This window comes from Netta rufina (genome assembly GCF_964035555.1).
Source record: "Netta rufina genome assembly, chromosome: Z".
Taxonomy (NCBI): Eukaryota; Metazoa; Chordata; class Aves; order Anseriformes; family Anatidae; genus Netta; species Netta rufina.
In genome coordinates this window covers 40,872,557-40,899,142 of record NC_140126.1, presented here as the reverse complement: position 1 = coordinate 40,899,142, position 26,586 = coordinate 40,872,557, and the positions used below count along the sequence as shown (strand labels likewise).

General features: G+C 40.1%; 1 protein-coding gene across 1 annotated transcript in view; it reads left to right on the top strand.

Annotated features, from left to right (window-relative positions):
• Window positions 1-26,067, top strand: part of PTCH1 (patched 1) — a 66,349-nt gene extending 40,282 nt beyond the window's left edge. The window contains exons 15-24 of the mRNA XM_084305681.1: window positions 220-529; window positions 6,152-6,294; window positions 8,299-8,482; window positions 9,970-10,250; window positions 11,767-11,904; window positions 14,696-14,838; window positions 17,813-17,912; window positions 19,282-19,536; window positions 20,624-21,153; window positions 22,853-26,067. Coding sequence (XP_084161807.1) covers window positions 220-529; window positions 6,152-6,294; window positions 8,299-8,482; window positions 9,970-10,250; window positions 11,767-11,904; window positions 14,696-14,838; window positions 17,813-17,912; window positions 19,282-19,536; window positions 20,624-21,151 — 2,082 coding nt within the window. The 3' untranslated portion in view covers window positions 21,152-21,153; window positions 22,853-26,067. The remainder of the gene's footprint in view (window positions 1-219; window positions 530-6,151; window positions 6,295-8,298; window positions 8,483-9,969; window positions 10,251-11,766; window positions 11,905-14,695; window positions 14,839-17,812; window positions 17,913-19,281; window positions 19,537-20,623; window positions 21,154-22,852) is intronic.
• Window positions 26,068-26,586: the final 519 nt, after the last annotated feature.

Genomic DNA, 26,586 nt, shown 5'->3' with positions numbered 1-26,586 from the left:
ACTTTTAAACTTTGTTACTGTGTAAGTTTTTCATCAGTGATATAGAGCCCCTTCAATAAAACACAGTTTAGCCTTGTTGTATGTGTATATGAAAAGAAACGAAACTTTAAAAGTATGGTGATGGGTGCTAAATTTGATCCTGGTTCCGCAGCGTGCTGTTATGAATTGCTAGTTTCTTTAAAAACCTAACACCAAATGCATTTCCATATTTTCTTGCAGATTGTGGTTATTTTTCTTTTCCTGGGTTTACTTGGGCTCAGCCTTTATGGAACCACCCGCGTGAGAGATGGACTAGATCTCACAGACATTGTACCACGGGAGACACGGGAATATGACTTTATTGCCGCACAGTTCAAGTACTTTTCATTCTACAACATGTACATTGTGACACAGAAAGCAGACTATCCAAATGTCCAGCACTTACTCTATGAGCTTCACAAAAGTTTCAGCAATGTGACATACGTTTTGTTGGAAGAGGATAGGCAGCTTCCCAAAATGTGGTTGCACTACTTTCGAGACTGGCTGCAAGGTAAGAGGAAAATTGCATGAACCTTTCTTCATTTTACAGTAGCAACCACTTGTTCAATGTAGTAATGCTCCTCTCTTCCAGTATGACCACACAGTTAAAGGCTGCTTGCATCAGGAGCATATCTAGGTTCTGATCTGATTTTGGATGCTGTCTGGCTGTTTCTCCAAAAGTTCAGTTCTTTGTGGCTAAGTTTACTTCCTGTAAAGAAAGTTTTGAAGCTGTAAAGATTATATTCTTGAGAGGCCATCTCATGCCATTAATTTCTAAGCAGCTAGTGAGGAGTTCTGATTTCTGATTAATGACTAAATACAGCCCAGTATCTTGGGAAAATAAATGTTTGCTGAGTGTTTTGAGAACAGTAAATGAAAAGTCCCAGTTCAGCAATGTATTTTGGCACAGGATTAACTTTCAGCACGAGTGATCCTGTTGGCTTCAGCTGGGACTGCTGGCATGAAGAAAATTCAGTGTGGCTTAGGCGTTTTATTGGACTGGGAGTGCACCACACATTCTAGATTTCCAGTCAAGTGTCCTCACTCTTTCTGTGGTGCTGCTTTTTCTGAGCTGAATGGTAAAGGGTTGTGGGGAGACAAGAGGAGGCATGGTCTTTCAGGTACTATGATGATAATTAAATTGAAGTCAGCTTATTAAATATATTAAAGATATTATAATTACACGTGTTGAGACAAATAACTGTTTTGTATTTAAAATAAATGGTACAATTACATCTCAGCAAATTTAACAGTTATGTGCTGCAAGCAAACACGTTCTGCCTAGAAATATGCCTGTCCTACCTCTGCCTTTCTGTTGGAAGAATTTACAGGAAGCTTTTTGCCAAGAGAAAAATAAATTATGCTGATCTAGTGAAAATATAAATTTTAACCATAACTGTCCACAGATAACCAATGTAGCCAATGAAGCTTAGAAAACATTTGCATAGCTGCCAGTATTTGGGGTATTTTCTTCCTTCTGAAAATATCCTAGGCAGTATTAGAAAAGAAGTGGCATCTAAGTGACATGCATAATAAACAAAGTTACCAATTTTCTTGGGTGTTCAATGCACTGATAAAATCAAGCAGAGCAGGGTCTCAGCTACTAGTTCTGTTGTTTTTTTAGTGTTTATTACATGTATTGGATCTGTTCATTACAGTAAGTACTGTAAGTTTTACTTGAAATATTTTGCTCACATAAGCATATTGAGCTGCAAGGGAAGGCAAGACCAGCAGAAAGAAAATTCAACATAGCTTATATGTTTTTCTGGATTGGAACCTTAATATTCTTTATAGCTTTGTAAGCAAGAATCTTTCTACATGCTTTTCCAAACTCTCATAATGCTTCTGTTTATCGTATTTCTTTTGTGGTTATTTTTTCTGTTGTCCAGAACATTAGGGAAAAATGTGTCTGGTCCCACCCCTGTGGAACCTGTGAGGTAGGTAGGAATCTGAGAAGACTGTGTTCACAGTCTTCATGTATTAGTGCTGAATCTCAGCATAGCCAGCCAATGATAAAATGAGGAAAAGGTGCCCTTGGATCTGCTTCTTTGCTCACAGTGAAACTCTGGAGGCTAGCCCACTTGGTGTTGCTCCAGGGGTTGCTGTGTGCCTCCTCGCCCAGGCCTACCACTTACCTTCCTGGATCTCTTCCATTTTGGTTGCCTCTCCATAATCACCTCCTAGTGCTAAGGACTGCCTGCATGCCCCACCACCCAGTGCCTACACATCTCCTTCCCTGTGCTGCATGTACATGTTCATAAATGACCTTTTCAAGTCTGCACTAGTCTTTTAGGGGTGTTCCTGTTCTCTCCATGTTGCCCGTGGTTACTTTTCCCCTCCTGGTCCATATTAGCCTGCAGGCCCTCCCTCCTTGCCCTCTGCTGTTCCCACATTAGAGGAGCTGTGGTTGTCCTACTACCCTGGGTGCCCAGAGCTAAAACGTTACGTGGGCATGGTCAGGGGCATTCCCAGGCTGGACGTGTTGGCTTGTGGTGGTTGAAGTGGACGTGCCAGCTCTGTGACCGAGGGCACATTGTTTTGCCTGCTGATCGCTCACAAATTTCAAATTAATCATTATGATTACTACTCAGCACTTAGGCCTGTGTCCTTACCACTGCTCGCTACCTCCCCTGAGAAGGAGAAGGCATCGTTAGGACAAAACAGTTAGCTGCTTTGTAATGACTCAGGGCTGTCTTTACAGATAATGCATTTACAAAGCAGTAAAGAAGAAGGGTACAGGGCATTAATGTAAAAGGGGAACTAAACTATTATAGTAAAACAATTCCATTATAGTTATGGGATTATCTGGAGGTGCAGATGCTAATTAACAGAAAGATACATGGTCATAATGGTACTGAACCCAAGGGAGTAATGGAAGGGAAGGTGAAAACAGAATTTGCAGACAGAGTGCAGTTCTAAGCTGGATCCAAGGAGGATCCTTTATGGGATGGGAGCAGTTCTGTTGCTGCATTTTTACGTGCTGGAGAGAGTGGAATAATTGAAGTAAGGGTAACTTTGAACTTAATGGCTAACTCCTACTGACTTCACTGGAGTACTTCAGTACTTGAGTACTCCAGTGAGATTAATGGCTCAAGGTGGCCTTCTGACATGTATGTGTTTGTCCAGCAGATTACAGAATGTATTGGAGGGAAGCAACAGCGTATGAACAAAAGCATTTTTTATGAAGACAGCATCCTTGGTTTAGCCATACACTTAGTTTCTTTACAGTTGAGTGCCATCAGCCCAACACACTTCCTTTGGCAGAGGTTCCCTTGTATTTGGCTTCCTGGTGTCTAGTCATATTAACATATTTTCTGCTACTGAAAATGCAACAGGAGAGAGTTAATACGATCGTTCATTTAAACTGGGGATGTTGGCATTATTTTTGTAAGTGACTGAATGTAAATGAGGTAGCTTGAATTTCCTGGCTTGACATAAGGCTTGCTTCTGCAAAGAGTAATCTTATCTCACATTACATGGTGCCAGCTGTTCACATGGGTAGGTAGGAATTGCTTCGTCACCTCCATTCCAGCATCCCACGTAATTTGGGAGGATTTTGATTTCTTCTGAAGTATTAAGCAAAAGACATTGCTAACATGAAAAAATCCCGTAATATAGCATTTTTAAAATTCCCTTACTATTTTTTAAAACTTCTCTGCAGAACAGTGTCAACAAATTACTTTTATCTTTCTGACCAGAAACATTTCAGCAATCTCAGTTATCTTTACAGTAGATTAAAGGCCTTTTAAATCATTGGTGGAAACAATATATAATAAATGTATTACTTGCTTTGTAAGCAGCAACTCTGCTATTATTTTCAAAGAGTTACAGTAAATTTTAATTATTGAAATTTTGAAATTCTTTAGAAATGAGACAGAACTGAGTGTGGTTTCTTGATACTCTTTCCACAGACTTTCAGTTTCAGCAGGGTCAGTAATAAAATGGCCCAAGCAGTAAGGTGGTTGAGCCATCTGCGTAATAAAGACATAACAGGGAACAGGCTTTGAAGGATGATCAAACTTGTAGGAACAGCAAAGGGGCGGAAAGGGGGAGACTTGAAAGAGCTGAATTTCCATCCACTGTAGTAACATAAAATGTACGTGCCTGTTTTTTAACATACCGTGCAACCACAAATCGGTAATGTTGCATGCAAAGGAGTGTATTGGGTATTGCGTGTCAGTGTAGCCCCATGACAGGAGCTGCACGTTGGTCTGGAAGTTCCACCCCAAATACTGTCTAGCACAGCAGTTCATGTGCTCCTCTTTCTGAAGGAAACCATTTCTGCTGTAACTTAACATTCAAGCTGTTCTTTGGTGGTCCTTCCGTTTACGCGATGATGATGATAGCAGAAATGCTCTCACCTCGCCACTTCCTCAGAGACCGAGGCAGAGTCGAGCTGTGTTCTGGAGGGACGGGTTTGTATTTCTGCACGTCTTTGACAGCATTTTCCTCACTGCGAGAGCACCAGTAGGCAGTGCTTTTTAGAGAAGGGCTGTGAAGCTCCTTTGGCAGTGTCAGGAAGCCTGGTGATGAACCATCCTCCTCCAGGTGCCACAGCAGCAGATTTGCCAGGCCCTCTGCATGACTTTGTTCCCCACTTTCTGGCTTTTTTTTTTTTTTTTTTTTTTTTTTTTTTTTTTTTTTTGGAGGGTGCAATTTTGCAGGACAACACAGGAGGCAGCTTTCTCAGGGAGTGGGGGAAGCGTTTTGTCAACGGGAGCAAGTACTCAGGCCCAGGGGCGGTGTCAGCCAGGCCTGTTTTCTCTTCCAGCGCTCTTATCTTCTTACAGCTGTAGCTAACCTATCAGATCTGTAATGATGGTTTTCATTACAGCTCCTTGCTGCAGCTGTGAGGTGGGCTGGTGATTTCCAGCACCACCACCACCACCACCGCCACCACCCCCTGGCCTTTTCCTTCCCTTCCCTGGACATGCGGTTTGTCATCTGTTCGCACAGAGCCTCCTTGTACCGGGCTGCGGCTTCCTGTTCTAAATCTGATCCAAATTTGTGCCGTGAGGTGTTCCCTCCCCCTTAAAGGGTGGCAAAGAGGAAAATAACAGTTGAGAGTGAATAGGTGTTGGCTGTGATCTTTACATGTGCTGGCAGCAGATCCCACGACTTGTATTAGCTACACAAGTTGAACAGATGGAACAAATTGACAAAATCATGTTCACTCACGCTGCGCTCGAGGAGCAGCTGAGTTGCTGTTTGAAGTTGAAAGTTTGAGTGTGTTTTTTTTTCCCCTTGTAGTGGAATTTCTGGTTATATCGTAGGAGCTGTTGCCTCTGCTCTGCAGTAGCCCAAAACAGTTAATGAGAGTGGTGTGTGTCCTCCTCCTCTGTGCCTTAATACTCTTGGCCAGCATTTTGGTGAGGGAGGGGGGAGCACAGAGAGTGTTTCTCTTCCAGATAATGGACTAAATGCCCCTCTGTTTTTAACTTTCAGGTAGGCAGTGATGTTAAATGAGGGCTGAACCCGGACCCTTCTGTTTTGGCACCATCCCTGTTAGCTTTGTTTTGAGGAGGGTGTATGTGAAGGGGGCAATAAATCAGATATAGTTGTGGATTTTTTGTGTAATGATTCTGGAATTGTCGTTCACGAGGGTAAACACTTATTTTAGTTTTAATTCTTCTCAACGTATTTCTCCAAGCAGAGTGCTAGGTTGCTGTGTCACATTTAGCATTCCTGTCAGGCCATGGTGAGGCTATGCAAAGTTGAGAAAGTCTCTGAGAAGGACTCTTGACCTGAGAGTCCTAATCCTACCTCAGATCTCCTCCACACATTGAGGGTAGGATGGTTACTCCAGCACAGATTGCATCTGTGGTATGCTAATTCACTTTTGCTGGTCAGCACAATGTGGGAAGAGTGTTGAGGCTTCTCCCTTACACCTTGTTTTCCTGCCTTTCTCTGCACAAGACAGGACATAGAAGTGGTACTTTTACCTTACAAGACTGTGAGTGAGTGAGGAACCCAAGTCTGGGAGGCTGTGGATGGATAATTTGCTTCCTGCTTCAGCTATACAGGGTCAAAGTTTACATTGAAGAAAGTCATTCTTTCTTTCTACTGAAATTTGTTTCTGATTGATTTCTTACCCGTTTGTTCTGTTTTCTTCTTGACTTTCTTAACTCTTCAGGACTTCAGGATGCATTTGACAGCGACTGGGAAACTGGGAAGATCACTTACAATAATTATAAAAACGGATCAGATGATGCTGTTCTGGCTTACAAACTCTTGGTACAAACAGGCAACAGAGCAAAGCCCATTGACATCAGCCAGGTACTGTATCAGAGTCCATACTGGTTTATACAGGAATGCACAAGTCATCAGGAGTGGGGAGAGATGGAAAAAGCATGTCATAGTCCCTTTTTCATCTTTAAGAATTGAAACACCTCAGTTACACCATTCTGTGTGGTCTTGCTGACTTTGCTAGAGTTAAGTATTAGCTGCCTGTGTCGCAGGTTGTTCAAAGTCAACACTGGGAATGCTTGTCCTTGGTAATTACTGGGCGAATTGTGTTAAATGCTGCTCCCGTCTCAAAAATACTCTCTCTTCTCACTGGAGCTGTGGAGTTGCTGCATCCATAGCATCCATAGATAGATGGAGCCTGGTCCTATGTAAGACACAGAGACAACATCAGCCTTGTTGCATTAAGAGGCGTTGCTGCTGGTTTGAATCAAACTTCCTTACAGGGTCATTTTTTGCTCAGCTTTTGCTGTGGTTTTGCATCTAGCATTTTTAATCATTTGCTTAGTTCCTACCAGTTTATTCAAAACCTAAATTTTAAAGAAGGATGTTGATGAATGATAATATGTTCTTGTACTGTCATCACTAAATACAGATATACTGTAGTAGAACCAGCAATGGCAGTTGGCTGAGCTGCTTAAATAGAATGTGTCTGACATGCTTTCATAGGGTCATCACAGGACGTAACTGCTGTAGCCATTGGTAGGTGGAAACACATTAGGTTTGACTCCTTTAGCTAAAATTATACTTAAAACCTCAAAGAAAAAAATCTGCAATAATCTAGCTTCTCCTGCCCTAGAATCCCTATTGACCCACTGTGCTTTTAGGCAAAAAAACAGTCTTTCTAATGAGCGTCCTGGCAGATCTGCTTATTGTCTTTCTCTCTTTTGCTGGCATTAAAGGTGAAAGATTTACAGAGTACATTGTTCAAAGTTACTATGGTGTGTAAAACACAGGGCCATACAGCAACATGCTGTCAGGTCTGAATGAAGCTTCAGCTATGAATTAAGGAAAGAAAAGGGGGTTGAAGAGAAAACCTTTGGTGAGGTTTTGTTTAGCAGTGTGTACCAGGTACGCGGTGGAACAAATGCGATTGGACTACAGCTGCTGATATAATTTCCTGTGCCTGGGAGGGAGAAAAGTGTGGTGCACCCACAGGGGCTGAGCCCTGTACTATGCAGTTCCAAAGACAGCTTGAAGACATACAGTTGTTGCATATCCTGTGGATTAATTGAATCCAGATCTTTGGAATCCAGCTTTTTTTTAACGGCTGTCACTGTTGTTTTTCATTTCATTAAAAAGACCTGAAACTGGAGCCCAGCCAGAATTTTAAATAAACAAAACAAAACAAAAAAGCAATACTTTTCATCCACGGAGTCCTCTGTCAGAGCCCTAGCTGTGCAGCATTTAGCTTCAGAACCCTCGAAGAGTACCACTGCTGTTTACCCCACAGATACAGTTGCCCACAGTGACCCAAATAGCATAGGGCACTCGTCTGCTTTCTTGATGCTGGGCATTTTCTGAATACATAGGTCATAGGAGGCAAGTGTTAGCAAAATTTATACAGATGTTGTTTTATTTTTATAGCTCTCCTCCATTTACTGGGTGGCATTTCCTTCAGTGTTAACAACAGAGGTTAACTGCACACAGACGTGTATAGGGACTCTTGCCAGATTTTCTTTCCCTTTCTTTAAATATGTGTCTCCAACTTGGTTGTTTTTCACTCTTGGCTGCAGGCTTTTAGAATTCAGGTTTAATTGGTTCAGTCTATTCTGGAACCGTCTGCTGATTTAGTGGTTATAGTAAATTCTATCTGAGTATTAATTTATAAATAACCACTTTCTACTGGCACTAGTTCTTTTTTAGGTTTCTTCTATATTGCCCAACAACAGTTCACTGATAAGTCACTGCAGTTGAAAGCTCATGCTCTTTGTTTTTCCCCTCCTATATATATGTGTCTTTTCGTTAAAAGTTTTACAGCAAGAGCCCCAAAAACAAAACCCATTTTGAAAGGCTTCTAATTTTTCCATTTTGCAGTTGACTAAACAGCGTCTGGTGGATGCAGATGGAATCATTAACCCAAATGCTTTCTACATCTACCTGACAGCCTGGGTTAGCAATGACCCTGTGGCCTATGCTGCCTCTCAAGCCAACATCCGGCCTCACCGCCCAGAATGGGTCCATGACAAAGCAGACTATATGCCAGAAACAAGGCTGAGAAGTAAGTAACATTTCATCTTAATGTCTTACAGTTTATATAAGTGCCCCCACTCCTTCCTTCAAGGACCAGTAACTCTCGAGCTGGTTGATGCTGTACAGGGCTCAGAAGCATAAACAGAACAATATATTGTGTTACTCTGTAGCCTCGAGAGACAAATGTACCATTGCAAATGTGATGCCACTGCAGGATTTTATCATGTTGAAAAATGAGTTTTATAACAGCTTAAAGCTCTAAAAACTGGTAATAAGAATTGCTTTTTAATGCTGCGTGATAGTTTTGTGAGAGAAACCTGGAGATTGCTTGAAATTGCTGCTTGTGTCGCTCCAAAGTGTTATCACTCAGATTATATCGTGCTTGTCCTCAGTTTTTAATAGCCAAGGGATTTTATCAAGTTAGCTCATACGTCTAAGCTACCAATACTGGTATTGTACAAGAGCTGCTTAGGTAGTGGAGCAGTCCTATTCCATGCTGTTTGTTTTTTTCCTGAGTAGTAGTGCTAGGTTGCATTGCTTTGCTTCAGCTTTGAATTTATTGGGAAGATTGCTAGTTGGACACCGGTGGGGAAGTGGAGAGGGCATGTGGGGGAGGCCTGGTGCACTTGGAAATGTGATTGGGTAACAAGCTAGCTGTGCTTCAGTGGATCTGAACCCTAGAGCTTTGTGGCAGTCAGCCAAGTCTTGTCTTAATGAAAATTTATAGTTGAGATTATAATAGGGCAAATCATGTTTAGCAAGTCAACTGAATGACCCTGCAGGGTCTGGAACACACAACGGCAGTAACGAAATGCTTGTTGTGGAAGCTTTTTTTTTTTTTTTCCTGTGGTACAGTAGACTTAGCACGGAGCTCAAAAAGAAGCATGGAGAGCTTTGGTTTGTCAAATTATAAAAGGATAAAAGGTTATGTATTTCCTCACTAAACCATTACTTTTATATTAGGGCTTTTTTCAGTCATTTGCATCAGTAACAAAACATGGATTTCTGAATCTGAATTTCAAAGTATTCAATTGAAATCTTAAAAGCCAACCAACCTGACTGAGTATCACTTTCCTCTATTTTTTTTTGTCAGTGGACCTCAATCAATCTCAGGGAAATAACCTTTGATTTCAAAGGAACCGCGCTTGCATAAAACACTTGGATAAAATGTTTAATGTGACGTGATCTTCTATTTTCTGTTGCAGATAGGGACTTTTGGCGAGCTATTCAGTAAAAAGCACTATATAACTGAGGAAGCTTAAACACATTGCTCTTAAATTATATAAAATTGTTAGGGAACTTAATATAGACTGGTTTCCTCCCCTTGTATTGCAATGTTACATATAGTCATCTCCTGTATTTAGAGTTTTTAAAATGTTGCTTGCTCCAAAGATATAAAATTTAAATTCAACACCTTTAAATATTTTTCTATGGAGAATGAAGTGTTTTGTTAATCATGCTCTCAGTGTATCTTCTTCCCAAACATGCATTTAAACATTGCTATCCTTTTCTTAGTTCCAGCAGCTGAGCCCATAGAATACGCTCAGTTTCCTTTCTACCTCAATGGATTGCGTGAAACTTCTGACTTTGTGGAAGCTATCGAGAAAGTGAGAGCTATCTGTAGTAACTACACCAGCCTGGGGATCGCCAGCTACCCAAATGGTTACCCGTTTCTATTCTGGGAGCAGTACATTGGGCTTCGCCACTGGCTCCTCTTATCCATTAGCGTGGTTTTGGCTTGCACGTTTCTGGTGTGTGCCCTCTTCCTCCTAAACCCCTGGACGGCTGGGATCATTGTAAGTTTATTATAAGGGTCTTTGTTGAAGTCAAATTCCTTTCAGCATAGCTCTTGCTGTAGTCGGGAAGTTTTGTTTATGTCTGGGCCTCTGGTGGAGTATGTATATTGCATCATTCATTATATATTTATTCAACTTGAGGGGGTAGGGTTCACGCTAAAGGTACAAGCCTCAATAACCTTAATCCTTTGGCCACCTTTTTTGCAGCTTTAAAGGTTTCTTATAAAGGCACATAAACTTTTGCCCTTGCTTAGATGCATACTAACATGGGAGATAAAGACAGAGGAAAATTAAGAATTTTGTTAAAGTTGCTTGTAATTATTTATTCCTTCTCCTCTTTTATCAAACAATGTTAGTTCTCAAGGTGGTTGCTTGTGACTAGGTTGCCTGTAAATTTTCCTCCTAATTTCTGAATGCAGTCTTTCTGGAAAAGCTGAAATGGTTAGGCTGTACAGTGCACACTGTGGAAGGAGTGTAACTGGGCTATTGACGAGAAGGAGTCATAAAACTCTAAACTGAAGAGAATACTCCTCCATGCTTTCTGCAAGGCACCATAAGTCTCACAGTAAACATTCAAGTTAAATTGAATGATGAGGTTCCTATGTTTAAATTCCATAAACTATCGTATGGTTTATAAAATGCCAGAAGTAGAAAAGCATAAAATGGTTACTAGTTTTTGTAATGTACGTTTATACGACAGGTATGTTAAAAGGTAAATGTTTAGTCTAGAATATTTTTCATAGCACTTAATCAAGCAATTTATGTTATTATTCTTGATTCATTAACTTATAAAATCATTTATTGTAGTGCATACTTTTTTTCCTTTAGAAAAGAGGTTTATTTTCAGAGTCTACCACTGCTTGTATAAGTATGTCAATCTTTTTTTCTTGCTTGGTTTTAGAAACTTTAAAGTTGATTCTACAGATTTCCTCCCCTCCCTTTTCCTCAATTTTTTTACAAGGTAGATGAAAGAAAAATAAAGCTTTCCCTTAGATTTAACTGTTCACTTTGTTCATGTCAATCCCTCCAAGTATCTTAAAAGCTCAAAGCCCCTCTGTAACATGAGCCTCATCAGCTGATTACAGCATTCACTTTCTTGTGGGCTTTAAACCTTCTCAAGAGCCATCCTCACTTACATACACAGTTCTACAAAAAGAACTCCAGTAAAGATAGTTGAAAATTACTTTTTCTGGAAAGATAGTCGGAGAACCAGGTGAAAAAGAGAATGTAGGTTTTGATGAGTAACCATAATTAAGAAGAATAAATTATTTTTCACATCACTGTTATATTGTAGTCAACAGAAAATTGATGCTTGCTCAGGTAACTGATTCTTAGAAGTATAATTTAAACCAGCTCTTTAGCAAGTCATTGCCATTGAGCACAGTGAAACAAGGAAAACTACTTTGTCTTTGGCAATAGAGGACTGCTTTTATAGTCACCATGTTGTTCTGAAATATCTTTCTCTTCATTTGCCTAGAGTATGAGAAGTTACTAACAGCTCTTTGAAATCATCTAGGTGGTGGTGCTGGCTCTGATGACTGTGGAGCTGTTCGGCATGATGGGTCTAATCGGAATAAAACTGAGTGCAGTGCCTGTGGTTATCCTGATTGCTTCTGTTGGGATTGGTGTGGAATTCACTGTTCATGTTGCTTTGGTATGTAAAACTAGGAGACATTTCAAAGTACTTTAAAATAACGTTGTGGCTATGTTCAGATCACAAATCCTCATGGTCACTATAAGACTTCCCGGGTCACTGTCTGCAGTGTGGCTGTTGTTGCCTCAGTGCTGAGAAACTCTTCTTGCGTGTACATTCTGTATCCTGTGGAATAGCAGCCTTTGAAAGGAGATTTTCAAAATCACATTGTCATTTAATGTCTCCAAGCCACTAAAATTCGAATGGATTCAGGTTCATATTCCACATGAAAAATCTGCACCTTCTTTTCAGAACCCATTAACTGTTGGGCACAAGTATGAAATATGTAGAAAAATAGTTTTCCAATGTGTTGAGGAGAAGCAGAGGAAAAAAGAAATGCAGTTTATATAAACATTTTCAACTATTGCAAAGTTAAGTGTCCAAATTGAGAGTGCACTTATTTACCCAGCTTAGTCAACCTGATTTGCACAAATGTGGCAAAATGACAGAGCTCTTGCAAGGGGGCAGTTTTGGGCGATCAAGATCTGCAAAACTCATCTTGCTGTATTTAATGATGAAGAAGAGATTAAAGGGCTATTTTTCTGTGTTCACATTTGATAGTGTCAGCGCTGAACTTTCCAATACTTTGCACACTCAGCAAAAAGAGATGAGAACTGAAGGAGATCTTAGCACACTGGAGACATGTATACAAAATCGGGGCACAAGAAGTGGCAGGATGATAAAAAAAATAATTTTAAGGAAAGTTGTAGGGGAAGGAGGTTAAATAGGAGCAACCGGATCCCTGAAGTGGTGACGCTTTTTTTCCCCTTACACTACGGATAGTTAGACTTTTGGAGGTAAACGTGTTCGCCAGCACTGGATACATTGGGAAGTTTTAGAAACCAGCTGCACAAGAGGAAGAAAGAAATCACAGTTTCATAGAAGTGACATTTTAAAGCAGGAAAATTAGAATACAGAAGTACAAAACGCTTGTTTGTTTCTAAATGGAAATAAACCAATTTAATTTACAGTACTGTTTATATATAAATAAAAATCACTTGTGGCTGAAGCTAAAGTGCCAAGTGAATTTAAGATGGTGTTTTTTCACATTGAGTCTGGTGTCAAAATCATTCCAACACAGGCTTTGACGTAAATGCTTAGTAGACCTCCGATGATGGTCAGCAGTATATTCACAGGACTTAATGAATATACACCAGTCGTGAATTTAAAAAAAAGGCACTGTTGGTACAGAACTTGGATTGAACTTGTTGAAGAGTAATTCACAGTCCACTTGTGGCTCAGTTCTCTGCTGTCACCTATGAATTGTAACTTCATTTTTTTTAGTTCCTGCAAGTAAATTCTGAGTCAGTAGTAGACCCTTGTATTATACATCCTTTAAAATCACACATACACGTATGTGGTTTAGATAATGTGTTAGTATGTTTGTGGATTAAATCCCACAGCTCCCATAGTTGCCATTCACGAGAGTCATCTCATTGACAGCTGCCTTTACCCTGATGGGGATTCTTGATCCATTTGTGTATATGGGATGTAAAATGTCCCAGACACATTAATTTTCCATATACCATTGTTAGTCCAATACTAAAGATTAATATTACATGTTTGGGCTTCCTACAGAACGGAGGGTTGGGAATCTCACTCCGCATGTATAAGTACCTGGTTTTGGTCTGTTTGTTCCACCAAATAACTTTTTAATATGTTGACTGATTTCAGCCAAATTTTGTTAGGTGAGTGAAAATAAGCTGCCAGAGAAGGGATACTTAAATACCAGGACCATGAGGAAGGTAGCTTCGTGAGCACATATATTAGTAGGTACAAGAGAATTCACCTAGGAGAGAGACCTTATAAATCACAGGGAGAATATCATATTGCTGTTTTCTTAAACTGTTATGCTGTACAATGAGGAGACCAATTCATAAGAAACACTATCTGAGTGTTCTTGATGCAGCTTGTTCACTAAGGAGACTTAGGGAGAAAGACGTTTCATGAGTTATATTGCTGCTCATGCCCTACTCTGTTCAGTACTATTCCTACAGCAATTTTATGTACAGGGCTGCTACCTTTGAAGTAGTAAAAGTTGCAAGAAACATTAATTTTGAGTGAAACAGAGGTGTTAAAACAGCACACAGTCTAGTGTTACTTCATGCCAATCCCACTGAATACACTGGCAATTCTCCATCAGTTGGGTGCTTCCTTCCTGTGATGTCTGATCCTCAGACCTGTGAGGAAGAAATGCACTGTACCAGTGGACACTTCTTTGCATATAACGGAAAGACCTGATTCACTGATAAATGCTACCATGGGTGGACGTAACTGAACAAGGGCTGCTGGTCTTAGGTTTGTGTAGGAAAACTTCAGTCAGTGTTGGCTATTTTTACAGCAAACTTCCCGTGATAGAAATGGAAGCCATGCCCCCTTGAGAGTTTGAAGAGTAGCTCTATAATTTTTACACCTGAAGTGCTCTCACCATGAAATGAATTCTTTCCAGGTGGAAAAAAGCAAAGCTGGCAACATGAAAAGTCTACTGGTGCAAGCAGGCTTTGTTTCAAAAAATTATTGCTAGGGCTCTGATTCTTTAATCAGTGCTTGCTCTGGTCGTGTAACTTCAGCAGCAGCTATGTGCTATGACTGCAGATTCAGACCCTGTCTTGAAGGTTAGCCAGCTACAGAGATATTTTCATAAACTGTAGACTGAAGTAATTAACTGGCAAAAAACTGTGCATGCTATGAGAGAGACTGTTTGACAGGTTGTATGTATCTGTGTAATGAAATGAATTTCATTGTTTTACAGGCATTTTTAACTGCCATAGGAGACAAGAACCATAGGGCTGTCCTTGCCCTGGAACATATGTTTGCACCAGTGCTGGATGGAGCTGTGTCCACTCTGCTTGGAGTGTTAATGCTCGCAGGATCAGAGTTTGATTTTATTGTCAGGTAAAGCATTTGCGTGTGTCTTGACTTTATTTTTAAAATAAAAATAAGTATGCTTTTAATATTTAGTCATTTCAGTGTATCTGTCATTTTATTACTATGCATGGTGTGTCAAGCATGCTTACATCATGGTCCTGCTTTCCTTCTGTTTTATTAACTCCTTGTTGCATGCTAGACATAGTAGTGTTTCCATTGCTGGTATTAAAATCTGTTCCAGGAAAATCTGACTCCCAGCATGAAAGGAAACAAAAATGGCCCTCTTTAGCAAAGTTGGCTAATTCTGGATTTGAATCAGTTCAAAATAGCGAGTATTGTCTGGTATTAGCCGGGTTTGACCTTTAACCTTTAGATCCTCCAGACTTCTTGTATGCACAAAAATTTGTGTTGAAAGGACCCAAGAACCTACAAACGTGCTGCAACTGTGCTGCAAGCGTCGCTCTCTGGGCCTTCTCTTTCGTTATATGAGGCTTACAGCAGTGCCGAAAGCGGAGAGAAAGAAAGCTCTGGTTGGGAGCTAGGGAACCATAAGTATGAACACAGAACTTCATATTAAAATTTTGTAAAGCAAAGCCTGAAGGCCCTTCTGTTTAGAACTACAGGCAGACTGTTTCTTGTGGATTTAATTAAGAATGTGAATTCGTCGAGTATGAGAGGAGAGCAAGTTTTTCTTCTGAGGGGAATTTGAGAAGTGCAGTGAAACAGATCCTATTCTATTCCAAGCAACCTGTGGAACTCTGCAAAATGGCTAATCTTAGAAGTAACACAGCTTCTTTGTGGCAAACTACAGCATGAAAAAAAATATATTTTAAGACCTAAAACAGAACTGAGGTAGAACCAGGCCAAATACAAGTTGTCTTAAAGTTGACAAAACTACTTAGGTAGACGTAAGCTGGATAGATGACCAGACGTTGCTGACATCCACTTGACAACAGGAACAAAATGTCAGAAGCGGGAACTGAGAGAATGGCTGCTAAATCTCATTAAGATTTTTTGTTTATGTTTGTAAGAGATCTGAAGAAAGCAAGGTGGCAGGAGGCTTGTAGTTGGACCTCATGAAACCTGCATGTGGATTATTGTTAGAGAGATACCGCATCTCCTAAAGTATAATAGGCCTTTTTTGAGGTCAGGATGTTTTATTTTATTGGTGTTGAAGAAATAAGTTAGAATTACTCTTTTAGGAGCTGATCTTGTAAGAGGTGGAGGTGTTTGACATACAGGTTACTTACAGATTTAACCTAAGTTTACAGAGGTACATTTGGTGTTTTACGTTCCTACTTAACAGACCAGATTTTGGCAAGAATATTTTTGTGTCATTGCAAATGGATGATTGTAGCAGCCCGTCATGCCAAATTTGGACTGGACATTCTCTTAGTATATAAAATGTGCCTTTCAACCTTTCAACTTATGTTATTTTACTTTTTTGGGCCATCAGTTTCTCATTTTCTAGCACAATCTGACTTTAGTTTGCCCTGTTTAGAAAAAAAATACAGTAAAATAAACTATCAGAGCCCAAGTATTGTTATAGTGGGTGAAGAAGATCCCAAACTTCCGGAAGGGGATAGATTAGTCCAACAATGTGGAAGATTAAGTAAATTAACAGACATTGTATACACCAAGTGGTCAGAGCTAAAATCCTGCTGTTTATCCTAGTGTTAGATGGATGAGATGCAAATGTTTTTAATGCCTGTTGTTGATTTCTGTCCCAGTATAAAGTTCTGGTGGTTTATGTTAGTAGAGTAGATTGGTTTGCTGATTTTTGCTAATGCAGATCAGAAATTCCAAAATGTTTATAATAGTGGGATATTTGTAGTTTTACAGGAGTCTGATATATTTGATCAAATGTGGAAAGGCGGAGGCAGTAAAGTTTGTTGCCAGCTAGACAATGTAATCAGCAGACCCATTAGTAGCAAACTTGCCCTCAGTTCTTCTCCTAGCCCTTGTCCTCCAGGAATTTACCAAGACCGAGTCCTTGAAATCATTAGTTACAACGCAGCCTTAAGTTTAGTCTGAGCCCCAGCTGTGCCGAATACCAACTAGCAAGGCTTTCCTTTTACTGACAGGTTTACCTTGGTATTCATGAAGGATCCCAGACCTTAGCCCTCAATGGTGGGAAAGGACAACCACTTGTGCACTTTCCTCTTCTTCCATAGTACTTCAGCCTTTATGTTTGAATTGGCTGACGCAAAACAAGAGTATTCAGAGATGCTAAATTGTTCAACAAAAGATTAGCCTGCAATGCAGCTCTGCCATTGTGGAGTGCTCTTACTCAGTACAATGCTGAAGCTCGCTATAGAATGGGCAGCATTTTCTTTGCAGAAAGCGGGTTCCTGTGTTGTAAAAAGGTTGCAATTTGAGCTATTTGGTAAAACTGGAACTCACAGAATTCTAGGCGGAAAGTTGTGATTAATGAACAGCAAGGGAAAGCCTTACCTGATACACTAGAGATTTAATTAGAGATTCTGCTGTAAGATGCAGAAGCATTTCACAGTGGATTAGCTGCTGCGAGAAGAGGGCTTCTTTTCCTTCTAGGCTAAATTGTTTAAATTCTACACCCTTCACTTCATTTGTTTGCTTCTGCTGGGTTTTCACTAATGGGGGCCCCTTTTCATTGTATTTGTGCTTTCAGTCCATTCAGCTATTCACTGCACATTCCATATTTTTGTGTTTGTGTAACACATTCATAAATAACATTGCATGCTTCCAGATTCTGGGAAATTAACAAATGTAATTTTTTTTCTTTCCTTTATGAACTAACACTTTTGGTTGCGGAATGTAGCTTCTCTAATACAAAAGGTAAAAAACTCTATATCTCTATGTAGAAAGTGATACAGTTATTTAGTACAATATTAGTAATACTTGAGGTTTAATTTTATAAATGTATTATTTTAATATATTTAAGAGTAGTTTGTAATACCTTATTACTAACAATATTTGTGGCTCCTTTTTCTTCCCCCCAATCCCTGAAACCTCACTTCAGGTATTTCTTTGCTGTTTTGGCAATCTTAACCATTCTGGGAGTTCTCAATGGATTGGTGCTGCTTCCTGTTCTTCTTTCATTCTTTGGACCGTACCCTGAGGTCAGTAAAACTCATAGAGAACAGAAGAAATAATAACATTGTCTTTGCAACCCCACCTCCCAGGACTACTCCCCTTTTCTAGAAACTCTTTATTTTAAAAATTTGTGGGGATTTTTAAATGTATAAGTTTCTTGCTCAGGTTTTATTTAAAATCTGTATTAAATTTGCTATTTCATATTTATTTAATATTCCTATATTTTTAAAGTATGTTTTTAATAAGTATTGTTTTAGAGGTTGTCAGCAAACTAGATACGAATGTAGGCTTAAGTACACTTCTAAAAGCATAACGTGATATACAAACTAGTCTGTAAAATTAGGCTTTTCCTCAATATTTCACAAAAGACAGTTCCTTTTGTACACATACCTTTTCCTTTCCTACCTCACTGCCTCTGTCGCTTTCTTCAAAATATTTGACTGAGCAGACCACCAGGAAGGCCTGTGTGGGCCAACACACACCAGTGGTGGTCCACAGACCACACCTTTATAGCCATGACCAGAAGTCTGCCAAAAGGTCCCCCCGTCCAGTTGCCCCTCCCTGCAGAATGCTCTTGGCTCAAGCGAGGTTCTTGATGGATGGAAGGTTTCACTTAAATGTCGATGACTTTACAGTACGAAGCCTAAGTCCAGCAAAAAAAGGATTCACAGCTATCAAATTTGTATTTGATTGTTCATTACCTACACTCTCAATAACACAGTTACTGTGTTACATAGGGTAATCTTTGTTATGCATTAGTAGAATAAGTGTGCCATGCTTCGTTTGTCTCTATATCTGTGTGTATAAAAGTAGAACACAAGGTATGTATGTAGCATTAGTGATGTGAGATGTATTTTTTTGAATTAGTAAAACATTTTTGACAAGTGTGACATCTCTTACCTTCACAATGGTATGCACAGCCTGTCCCTTATTCAAACAATATGTTTGTACATGTTATTACCACTATGTTCTATTAAGTGTGTACCTGTCTCTTTTAGCAAACTATACTATACATACATGTTTGAGACAATTTATAAAATCACTGTTGGTGTATGCTGCAGGGGGAGGGAAGCCCACAGAAGAGGGACTTCTGTCTTTCTAAGTGCAAGAGCACATGCACGTACATATATATCCACATGCTGAAACAACAATACCTAGAAGAACCTCAGTCATCCTGTTTATATACATATCCTCAGGTGGAGATCATGTCTCACTTTCATGCATGTTTTCCAGATTAGTACAGATGTTCATCAGAAAACTAGTGCTAGGGTTCTCAGAGCATTGAAAGGTATATTTGGCAGAAGAACATTTGTATCAAGCAATCACAATGAAAAGGGTAATGCTAATCATATTTTTTTGAATGCTTGTAATTATAATTAGCATTGTCATCACCAGGTTTCACCAGCCAATGGACGAAACAGATTACCCACACCATCTCCTGAGCCACCCCCCAGTGTCGTGAGGTTTGCTCTGCCGCCTGGGCACACAAATAATGGATCAGACTCCTCTGACTCAGAGTACAGCTCTCAAACCACAGTGTCAGGCATCAGTGAAGAGCTCCATCATTATGAGGCTACCCAAGGTCCCGGGGCACCAGTCCATCAAGTAGTAGTGGAAGCCACTGAGAATCCTGTCTTTGCGAGATCTACTGTAAGTATCTCAAATATTGGCTGCTGGATGGGCAAGAAGAGTGTTTGGGGATTTTTATTTAAATGTATTTATTTTTTTGTGGAAGAGCTTTTAATGTTTCTGGCTGACTATGCTTCATGATTTTGTGCCAAAACTTAGAGTGCTTCAGGGACTGAAGGCTTTTCTTATCCTCACTTTAGAATCAAGTTGGGTGTAAGGTGATGGTACCAGAGCTGAGGTCTCTGGCATGTTCAATTGTGGATGGTGCCAATATGATGTAACAACAAGAGAGAGCTCTCAGTCTGTTTGATGACTGTTCTAGATGACCTCTTAAGAGCCAGGAGAGATAAAGAGATCCAAACCTCTTCCTTGCACCTCCTTGTGGATCACCACTTCATATACCTCTCTCTGACAGCAAACTTTGGGGAGAAAGATTAATACAGCCTGGAAAAAAAAGCAGTTTCAGGGTTGTACCGAATCTCAGGCCCGTTGCATCTTGCTACTGGGTTGGCATAACTGCAATTTCAAAGGAAAGTGAGAAAGCTCTTGTCTCCTACCCCTGCTGATGCTGCATGCTGAGCTGCAATGTGGATCTGTTTTTGTTCAGCAGAGGCCTAGAAATAGGTACAAGCAGAGCCACATTTGAAGTTGGTCACGGTTTATTGACTGATGTGGCTGCTGTGCTTCACGCTTTTTACAGAAATCAGAAAACAGATTCCTACAGTCTATACAAACTACCCTGCTAACATCCTGTGTATGTACCCTGCACGGAACAGAGCCTTTTCCAAATGCCTGCAATTCTGTTTGCTGAATCAGTTAAGATGAAGCGCTTCCTATCCATCCTTTTGAAAAACACGGACCACTATGTAGGAAGCCTATAATAATATTTTCAGCAGTAGTCCTGTGTTTGTGTGGAGTTATACTTCCCAGTTTTTAATAACTTCAGACAAAAACTGTTTGGAAAAGTCTACAGTTACAAGACTGCAGAACATGACCTTTGCAGAGCCAGGACAGCAGTCTTACAAGTCTTCCTAGCGTAAGATGTAAGCAAGCATGGCATTTGCTTGCCTTGCTTTTTCAGAGGCCTGACTGTGCATCTATCTTCCAGGTGGTTCAGCCAGAGACGAGGCACCAGTCGAGTCCCAGATTACAATCGAACCCGGAGGCCGGCACACAGCAGGCGTGGCGTCAGGGCAGGCAACCCAAACGGGAAGTGAGGGAAGGGCTGCGACCACCTCCTTACCGCCCTCGCAGGGACGCTTTTGAAATTTCTACTGAAGGGCATTCAGGACCCAGCAATAGGGATCGCCTGGGCCACCGGGCTCGTTCTCATAACATGAGAAGCCCAGCGTTCGGTGCCATGGGCACCTCGGGACCAGCGTACTGCCAGCCGATCACTACTGTGACTGCCTCAGCTTCAGTGACTGTCGCTGTCCACCCTGCTGTGCACAGCCACAGCTCTCGGGGAGGAAGCTTTCCATCCTACGAGGGGTACCATGAAGCTGACCATGGGATGTTCGAGGACCCCCATGTGCCTTTTAACGTGCGGTGTGAAAGAAGAAATTCTAAAGTAGAAGTTATAGAGCTTCAAGATGTCGAATGTGAGGAAAGGACAGCTGGCAAAAGCTCAGTGTAAAGGTGGGTCTGTCTGTTGTAGCTGTGAGCTTTGCCTGTGTTGTGCAATGGTGTGCAAAAGCAAGGGGAAAGATAAAAGTTCTCTGAAGTACCTTACCTTCAGGTAGGTGTACTTCTTGATTCCTTTTCATCATAAATCTGCTGAGTGTGAAGATAGCACATTTTGCACCGGATGAGATAGCACTTTGCAGTCCTAAGAAGTTATAGGGTGTCCAGACATGAGTTATTTCCAAGCACCTTGCGAAGGGGGTAAGTATATAGTACAGTCCCAGTTTCCCAGATGAGGAAAATGAAGCAGATACGTTGTGTTATGTTCAGAGCTGTGTGATTACGTTTACTGTTGACAGATCCTGTCTTCTGATTACTGAATCATCTGCCTTTTAAAACATAATACTGAATGACGTTGTCTGGGAGAGTGTAAAATTGCTACCTACTTTAAGAGAGATGGGCGATGGGCTGAATGAGGGAGGTGGAAAGGCCTAACCTTGCCTAGTGCACTGCTGAGCTATGGGGTGTCCCCTTCCCTGTGCTCAGGGACCTGCCCTGCCCGTTCACAGCCTGGAGGCGTTCCTTAGCAAAGCTCTCCCTCCTGCCAGGGTAGCTGCAGTGGCTGTCACAGATTTGTGTAGCTCACAGCTGACCTTCAAGGGCATTTAATGTGTCCCCATGAAACAATATTCCCCTTATTCACCCAGGAGTTTATGTTACTTGAAACTTATGTCATTGTCCCCCTAAAGCTAGCAAGAGAATGTTGCAGGAAATATTGCTGTTTAGAACAGACAAGATGTGTTAGCAGATGTTTGAGGAGGCAAAATGCTGTTTATTTTCTTGAAAATGTTACGCTAATCTCACAGGGAGTGCTGCTTCAAAGAGGAGAAAGTAATTGAGTTCTTTACTTAAAAACTCTTTCTACTTTTTAAGTAGAAAACTTTTTTTTTTTTACTTAAAAACTCAGTTGTGGCTTCAAAACTATGTCTCGGTATTTTAACTCAATCTTCCTCTACTGGGGAGAAGAGGAAGTGTTAAATTGCTAGCAGTGGATTCCTTTTGTCTCACTCTTCTTTTCAGAGCTTTCAGGGGGACAGACACTAGTGTGACCAAAGCAAGCCATTTCATTTTGGCTGTAGAATATTTTGTGTGCACACACATAAGTAGAGAGTTTTGACGGAAAAATTTTGATGGCTCATGATAAAACTGCTTTCTGATTTATAAAATTTATCTCCAAGCATCTCAAAGTTCAAATAGCCCTGAATGCCTTTAGCCTGACAATCTAGAAACACTGCAAGTAATCGTATTGAATGAGGAAATACTTGGGCTCAGCTTTTCCAGCTTTAACTGCAGGCTAATACAAGAGTCTTAACTGTGCTCAATATTCAATACAGTTTATTACTCCCTGAAGCATCCATCGGTTTTGACTAAATTTGTGGCAGGTACCTAAAGCTGTGCACACTGAAATGAAAGCATCCACATTTTATTTAATTGGTGTCAGTATCTTTTTACCAGGAAGTTCATGACTAAAATGAAAGAAGAGCCCGCATTTCCTGAATGCTAACTGTAACCATAAGAACCATGAAATGAGTTTTAGATTAGCTTGATTTGCTTGATTTTCTTGAACTGTAATGAATGTTTGTTTAATTTTTGTTTGTTTGTTTGTTTTGTTTTGTTTTGTTTTGTTTTGTTTCCCCCCCCTCTTTATTTTTAGAGGGTGATAACTGAAGCAAAGAAGAGGCCAAAGATGGAAAACTGTATTTCCAGAACTGCTTGAAGAGAAGAACTGCTTGAAGTTATAGAAAAGGACATGCTGCATCAGGACAACAGTTCACTGTTACTGTAACCTATTGTATTATTTTGTTAAATATTTCTTTAAGTATTTAAAAGATGTACACATATGTAATATACAAAAAATCAATGTAAAGTAGTATAATCTGGAGTCATTTGCCTTCAGACAATAGAGTGGGGACATTTTTGTTTGTGCTCTGTACTTATTGTACATTGATCTCTGTGCCACAACTAAGCTTAATCTAGTTCTAAATTTCAGCATAAGTTGCTGCTGCTTAAATATTGTATAATTTACTTGTATAATTCTATGCAAATATTGCTTATGTAATAGGATTTTTTGTAAAGGTACATGTCTGTTTAAAATATTTTAAGTTTGCATATCACAACCCTGTGGTAGTATGAAATGTTACTGTTAACTTTCAAACACGCTATGCGTGGTAATTCTTTAAAATAAGCAGATATGAAGAAAAGCACGTTAATCTTGGAGGCTTAAATAGATTTAGCTATGTGCAGGTTTTGTTTTGCTGTGTGTATCCATGTGTGCATCTGGAATTACGCATGCCTGTGTATGTGTGTTCCTGATGTGCTGTAGTTTCTCTTATACTGTATGGTAACCTTTAGTGGGCTTGTAAGCCCACTAATGCTGATGTGAGTCTGCCTTTCCCTCTTAGCAGGCAGTACTGAAAGCTGCATTGTTTACCAACATGTACCATAGACTGCCATCAACAAAGGCCCAAGATAAAATAGAAGAGAAGACAGGGAGTCAGGGTGTTGGTGTTGTGGTTCTGTTTCCCACACTATTAATGACTTGGTTCACGTGGCTTTGGTCAAGCCACTTAACTGCCCTGTGCCTCAGTTTCTCGTTCTGTAAAATGGGTATAATTATACTTACCTACCTCCAGGAGAGTTGTGAGGCTTAATTACTGTTTGTGAAGTGCTTTGATACTTTTTAAAAGGTGCCAGGTAAGTGCAAAAACTCTATTATTTTGTCACTTCCAAAGGTGCTGGATATTGAGAGGTGCTGGTGGTTACAGAAATTCAATGAGCATATGCCGTATTTTGATGCTGTTAATAACTATGAGTGGCATTAGAAGCTGAATAATCGAGTTGTCTGATGGTGAGCCACAGCTCAGCTTTGTCCTTATAGCATTCAAAGCAGTATCTTCTGTCACCTTATTTTCATGGCAGGAAAGAAGTTAATAGTAAGTGATAAAAATCAAATGGAAGGATAAATATATATATAAATATATATATATAAAACTTCTGTTTTCACTTATTAAGTATAAATGGCTTTCTATTGGGTCCAGGACTGTAATTAATGACACACAAGACCTGGGGTGTTCTTTTCTCTGTTGTTTGTATTTTCCCATGCTGCATTGGCACTTTTAATTAAAACAGCTAAATGGGGATCTCTTTGCAAAACTAATTTAGCTTTTTGTATTATTATTTTTTAACTAAAGATGGATTGCTGCAGGTGAAGGGTCTGAAAAACAAAACCACAACAATATGTGTTCTGGTTGGAAACAAACCCTAAGTATGGAGAACCTTAGATTAAAATACTAGAAGAAAAGTTTTCATTATCTCTGTCCTCCGCTTTCTCCATTATTTTTTTCTGCCCTTCTACAAGTTGTTTTTTTAGAGCAGGTAGAAGCGCAAACGTGTGTTCGGAGCCACGTAAACACAACCAATATTCAGTTTCTGAATACAGCACTGGTGAGGCTTTTCTTCCAGTACGATGCCTGAAGGGCAGTGGCTGGTTCTTTGATGGGAAAGGGTATTTCTCCAGTGGCTTCAGGGAGTCTATCTTTGCCCACAGACCTTCCTAGTGCAGCAAATGGGGATAACTAGAATGCACAAATTTCCATGCCTTTTTTTTTTGCTCACTTGAAAACACTTTGATATGAGGCACTTGTTTACAGATCTCCAATGTGAACGCTCGAAGAGCAGGTGAGAGCCTGGTATTGTTCCCGCGATACATAAGCTACTGTTTCAACGTACACTAAGGGTTAATGTCGCAACTGCCTACTGGTCCAGTTCACTGTCTTAGCACGAAAACTCTGAATGGCAAAAAGACGAGGGGCCCCAGTTTAGCACTAGCAGCATAGTGACCTCAGATCATGAAAACTCTGCAACAAAACTGTATGATACTAATTGGAAGCTACCTTCAACTGCCAAGTGCGCGCGCTCCTGTGTCAGAGGTCAGCAGGGCTCCCTCCCACTGACGCTGCCGCCGGCATGGCCGCAGCAGGCCGCCTCGCCTCACCTCGCCTTCCTCCCTCCCTCCCTTCTCTTCCTCCCAGGCGAGGCGGCGGCGAGAGCCTCAGCATCTCCCACCCCCCGTGCATTTGCGCGCAGGGTGAGCTCGCTGCTGCTTCGTGCACGGTGTGCGCCGCCTCCTCCAGTAGTCACATTGGCCAAGGTTGAACTCAGTGGCTGGCAACATTTGTTCTGTTTTGGCTTTGTCTTAAACTTTTTTTTTTTTTTTTTTAATCATGGGTGATATTTATATTTTTGTATCATAAGAATGTTTTCTTACAGTATTTGTCATGCCAGTTTATAACAAACAAAATGCAGGGATTTTATTTCTATTGGAAACACTATTACAGCTATGTTTTTACTTTTTAATGGATTTTTATTTGTATAGAGTGCTTACTAATGTTAAATAGGAAAGAGTATATAACATTTACATTAAGGACTCGTTGTAGCTTTTAGCGTTAAGGAGTTAAAAGGAAAAAAAAATATTCAAACTGGGTCTCATTGCCTGCCTGTTTTGGTAGGAGTGGGTTTGTGTCATTTCAGTTACAAAGATAAAATTATGCCATATAATTTATTTATATGAAAATTTATTTTTGTAGTGTACATAGTAGTCATCAAGTCTTTTGACAGAAGTATATTTTTAAAGAGTTATATGTAATGATGATACCATTATGTTTTGGAACACTGCTGAGATGTGATTACGGTGCACACTTTTCCTTGTAAACCCCCTGGCAGAAAAGAAAGTGTTTAACAGTGTTAAGAGAGAAAGAGAGTGTGAATATTCATACAATTCTGAACTGTGTTTTAGTTACCATTTGTGATCTAGTGTGGTTCTCATTTTAAACTTTGAATGGAAATTTTACAAACTCTCTAAATATTAATGTTCAAACACTGATAGAAATTCTAACATGAATAAAAAAAAAATATTATAACTTACTGCTTATGGACTTGGTTGTTTTTAGTACTGGTCAACTCTGCAGATACAATCATGCAGCTATACTGATTGGAAGCATGGATTTGGGATGTTTTAGGGGATTCAGATATCTGGGAGGTTCAGATTTGGCCCACTATGCAGCAGGAGCCAATTCTAAAATTGTGCCTAAATTGTGATAAACTGGTGCTTATCTGTTGGTTCTGTTGCTCCTTCTATATTTTAGGAGTGTGAGGGTTGGGCGGGATTACACATTTCATTCTGAGAAAGCCATTTTATATAAACATTGAACACAAAGCATCTTATGCACAGATTATTTGGGTTTAGAGGTAAGGGAAAGTTTTTTGGCTTCTGGTTCATTCTCTAAATTGGATTAGAGAAATAGCCAGCTTTCTCCAGCTCATGGAACAATAACTATATAAATAAACTTGGGGTTCTAAAAACTACGGTGCTCCTTGAGAAGGGAGGTG